Source organism: Chelmon rostratus, chromosome 16 (assembly GCF_017976325.1).
Source record: "Chelmon rostratus isolate fCheRos1 chromosome 16, fCheRos1.pri, whole genome shotgun sequence".
Classification (NCBI taxonomy): Eukaryota; Metazoa; Chordata; class Actinopteri; order Chaetodontiformes; family Chaetodontidae; genus Chelmon; species Chelmon rostratus.
In genome coordinates this window covers 22,368,137-22,372,293 of record NC_055673.1, presented here as the reverse complement: position 1 = coordinate 22,372,293, position 4,157 = coordinate 22,368,137, and the positions used below count along the sequence as shown (strand labels likewise).

At 41.8% G+C, this 4,157-nt stretch overlaps 1 protein-coding gene across 1 annotated transcript; it reads right to left on the bottom strand.

Annotated features, from left to right (window-relative positions):
* Window positions 1–1,164: 1,164 nt before the first annotated feature.
* Window positions 1,165–3,492, bottom strand: rpl15 (ribosomal protein L15). Its single transcript, XM_041955442.1, has 3 exons — window positions 3,275–3,492; window positions 3,045–3,181; window positions 1,165–1,522 (listed from the first exon to the last, which is right to left on the bottom strand). The coding sequence occupies exons 1-3, from the start codon at window positions 3,444–3,446 to the stop codon at window positions 1,217–1,219; spliced, it is 615 nt and encodes a 204-aa protein (XP_041811376.1). The 5' UTR covers window positions 3,447–3,492; the 3' UTR covers window positions 1,165–1,216.
* Window positions 3,493–4,157: the final 665 nt, after the last annotated feature.

Sequence of the window (4,157 nt, the reverse complement as noted above, 5' to 3'; positions counted from 1 at the left end):
AGTCATCATTGTCTATAGCATGCAGTTTAAAGAACATAGCCTGTGCATTGCATTTATGTTTGTTATACATGACTACATTACAGACTACCTTTTAACACCTTAAAATGACTGAGGGTTTAGAAATAGGTCAGGAGTTAACAGAACAAATGGGTCCAGACTGGGTTTCTTGTGCTGTGACTGGAGGGCAATCAGCCAGTAGATAATTATTAGCTCTAATCAACGTGGTTTGGAGCTAAATGTCCCAAGAAATGAGCGGGATCATTTCCAGTGAACACCGTGAGGAGTTCATGTGCACTGTGTTGCTGTGTGAATGTGAGTGTAATTGGTTGGAAGTAGCTCAGTGTGGCGGGTCACAGGCAGGAGGCTAGTTTTGGAGCTCGGTGTCCTAGTTTTACTTTTTCACCAACATTTTGAAAAGGCAAATGAATCAGGGCAGAGCTTTAAAATTAAAAACTAAACAACTCTTCACTATGATGAACATCCTGGACATGAACTGCTACATCAGCTGAAGCAAAAGGACCTCCAAGGTGAAGTGTGTGCCGTCGCCGCTTTAAAGCATGGCAGACCGAATGACGCTTTTGATCATCATGTAAACACTCACAGGTAACTTGCATTTGTGTTTTGAATAGATTGATCAAGGTTGTGTTTTTTGGACTGGTAACATAATTGCAACATTTTGTCTTAAATGATTGGAGAAATAAGAGAAATGTTTGTTTGCTGCAGGCTTCCACATGTATTTTCTATAATTTTCAGAAACTGCAGTATCTCGTATTTCAGTTTGCCTCATTCTAATTTCTGGGTTAGTGTTTTCATTCATTGGAATTATTGGAGGGCTCTGCGCAGCTCTCAGGTCGAAGTTGGGTGGAGCTTTGCTCGGGATGTTGTGGGGTCATTTATGTCTTCTTAGTAATAAAAAGGTAAAGCTATGATATGTCCTGCCCTTGCGGTTGCAACAGTAAAGTGAGGGAGTGTAATCAAGGAGCTCTAATCATTTACAAGTGAAATCATGTATGTACAAGTGTGACCTACATCATCCAGTGACACACATTCCATTACCAAAGACTATAAAAGATTTATTCACTAAACTGTTTCACATTGATAGCCGTCAATGAGCTGCTGTTTAAAATGCTAATATTCTGACACGAAATGAACCAGACAGGACTGTCACCATAAAAAGGGTTGTTTATTTGTTTAATGTACAGACGTGTGACGTGCTCTAGCGATAGCGGTGCAGCTGCAGGGTGTTGCGCCTCTTCCAGGCTGCACGGCGGGAGCCTCCGATGGTCAGATGGAACTTGTGGCCCTTGCCCAGGCCGCGGCTCTTCTTTCCTGCAGATGTCAGGCCACGCATCTCTCTGTGCTTGTGCACAGCCTTTGTGATCCATTGGGTGTCTGGGTTGCGTCTGACGGCCTTGTGGAAGGGGTCGATCAGAATCACCTCAAAGAACTTGTAGGTGGAGTCCTCACCCACCCAGTAGGAATTCAGCACTCTCAGGGCTCCGCAGTGACGCCCAGCACGCTCCTAGAAAATACAAACATAGTGAGTGACTGATTCTGACTGTCCAGATTAGTAGTAAAAGCAATCCTGTGTAATTACTAAGTAAGAAAATCAGCACAAAATTTAAGAGGGCAACTTTACAGAAATCTGATGGTAAACACCCATAAATCCTATGAAAAGGTGGCACCAGGTGGTCACAACATGCTCGTATTTAGCAGCCTAACTTTCCCTTTGTCTGAATTCAGCGTATTCATACAAGCTGCTCATCTGCTATTGAATACAATATTCAGTGACAGTATACCAACAACAAATGTTGCAGATCTTCAGATAGCATCTAATACAGATGGAGGAGCTGAAATTGCAAGTATTGACTTCAAACCTCGTCAAAACCACTGGACAACTGTACAACCAACCTAATAGTCCATTTAAGGACACTAAGTCTCTTGTCTCTCATGCCTCCAACAGAATTTTAAAAACATGTGGACTACTGTGGTGCAGTTATCACAGTTCATAGGCATAACAAATCCTTCAAGAGATGTCAACCAATCAGAGCTTTCATAAACAATATGGATATGAGTAACAACTTTTCCTTTGTCCGCATTTCAACTTGTTGTGGGAGGAAAATGATGTAACAATGTTACATTTCCAATGAAGCATCCCAGTAATTTCTGTTAGCCAGCATGTACATTACCACTCAGAGCTGGTGCTACTAAATGCAATTCAGCCATTAACCATCATTAACTACACCTGTGTTGGCAAGTCAAGTGACTGCTATAAGAAAGTTCTGTATTGACTTAATTGGCTTGCTAACAAAATAGTTATTTTCCATCAGTCGACTGATTAACCAAATAATGTTTTCAGACAGTTATTACTTGTGATGTTAATGACGTCTCTGTTCTACTCAAATATTCTAGTAAGTCATGACAGTGAACCTGCATGATCAACACCAACACCCAAGTTACGAGCAAGTTTAGTCAGAAACCAATAATAAGATAGAAGTCAAAGTTGGTTTTGGCCTCAGGAACCCATTAATAAATATTAGAAAGTGAACTTCTCGATTTACTTACAAATCCAAATTGTTGTTCTTACATATAAAATCAAACATGAGGCTTGGTCATCTTGCCAACGAGCAATACTCTAAGATGAGTACACCAGAGTGTTTGTGAGTTTGACAGAATGTATGAAAAATTAGACAAATGTGAAACTGTCTAAAACAGACTTGGTACACAGATGGGCAGTGGAGAAGAGGGCTATGCTTTTGGGTGGCATAAAAGTTTCCAAAAAGACAGTTCAACACTTTAACTACTGTGAAACAGCCATCAATAGAATTAGTTGCAATCAGCATTAATAGAAACCGAAAACTTTTCCTGTTTCAATTTTCCTGTTCATTGTGTTAACATTTGGAATCAGAAGGGATGATATATACAAATTATTTCGGGCACAGTGTACAATGTGTGTGTGGTTCATCTGAAGCATCGTCAAAGCAGCACAAACAAACTCATCTTTAGGCTTTAAAACCAGTCTAAATGCGGATACATGAACATACCTCAGCAGTGGACTGCAAACTGCGGGCAAACTTGATCTGGTTGACGCCATGGTGCACTGGCTTGCCATAGGTGGCACCCTTGGGTACAGGGCGTTTACGACCTCCACGGCGCACACGGACACGATAGATTACGTAACCTGTTGGGAGTCAAACGACGTGATTAGCAAGGTAGCAAAGATGAAGCTGACAGATCCCGCATGTACAGGTGTATCTCTGGGCTCAGTACTCACCCTGCTTAGCCTTGTAGCCCAGCCTACGGGCCTTGTCAGGTCTGGTGGGTCTTGGAGCACGGTGCAGGTTGGACAGCTGACGGTACTGCCAGCAACGGACACGGAGCAGGAAGCGCATCACATCGGATTGCTTCTTGCGCCATAACTCCTGCATATACCTATATGCTCCCATGTTGACTTATCTGAAGAAAGGAAAACACCAACTTTGTAAGTGAAACATCCATAATGTCAATTCAGAGCTTGTTTTTGTTTAACATGATGCAATTAAGAAATCCACAAGAAAGGGTCATTATAAGACAATTTGCAGCCGGCATCTGCAATTCAAATCAAAAAACAAACTGTTGAGCAACATTTAGAGATGATAGAGGAGAGCTCTTAAGTCACATGCCATCCCAGACCCTGCAAGTACTTTGCAACCACAACACAGCCAATACTTCTGATTAGCTACTGTCAGGCTCAGGTTAAAAAGTGAATATGCTGCCTTTGAGTTCAGAGTCGATTTGAAGCCTGTAGCTTTATTATAGCTTATGATTCCTGATGAGACTCGTACATTCAGAGTCATGAGGCCACTCTGTTAGACCGTTTGTTGAAAGCCCCGATTTCAATTTCTCAGATTATCCAAGGTAGCGTTAATAGTCGCGTTACGCATTGTATGACGACCCAGGTGTCTTAACGTATAAAAGAATAAAGTGACAAAACTCAGACGGTATTCCGGTCCATGCTTCCTAACTAGCATTTCCAAGTAAAGCTAGCATGCTAGCATTGCCGGAGTAGCTCATCACTCTCCGCATCACTTGATTGCTGCCAACATTACCACGATTAAAATAAACTGCATGTGCCGATTTCAACTAAATAAAGACGCGATAACGTTGGCAATTTTACA

Bases quoted from the DNA above. Each gene is read 5' to 3' on its own strand.
- rpl15 (XM_041955442.1), bottom strand. From the start codon at position 3,446: ATGGGAGCATATAGGTATATGCAGGAGTTATGGCGCAAGAAGCAATCC. The intron at 3,182-3,274 runs GTGAGTACTGAG...GACTCCCAACAG, and splicing joins GGGCTACAAGGCTAAGCAGG to GTTACGTAATCTATCGTGTC. The intron at 1,523-3,044 runs GTATGTTCATGT...TGTATTTTCTAG, and splicing joins GTTTGCAGTCCACTGCTGAG to GAGCGTGCTGGGCGTCACTG.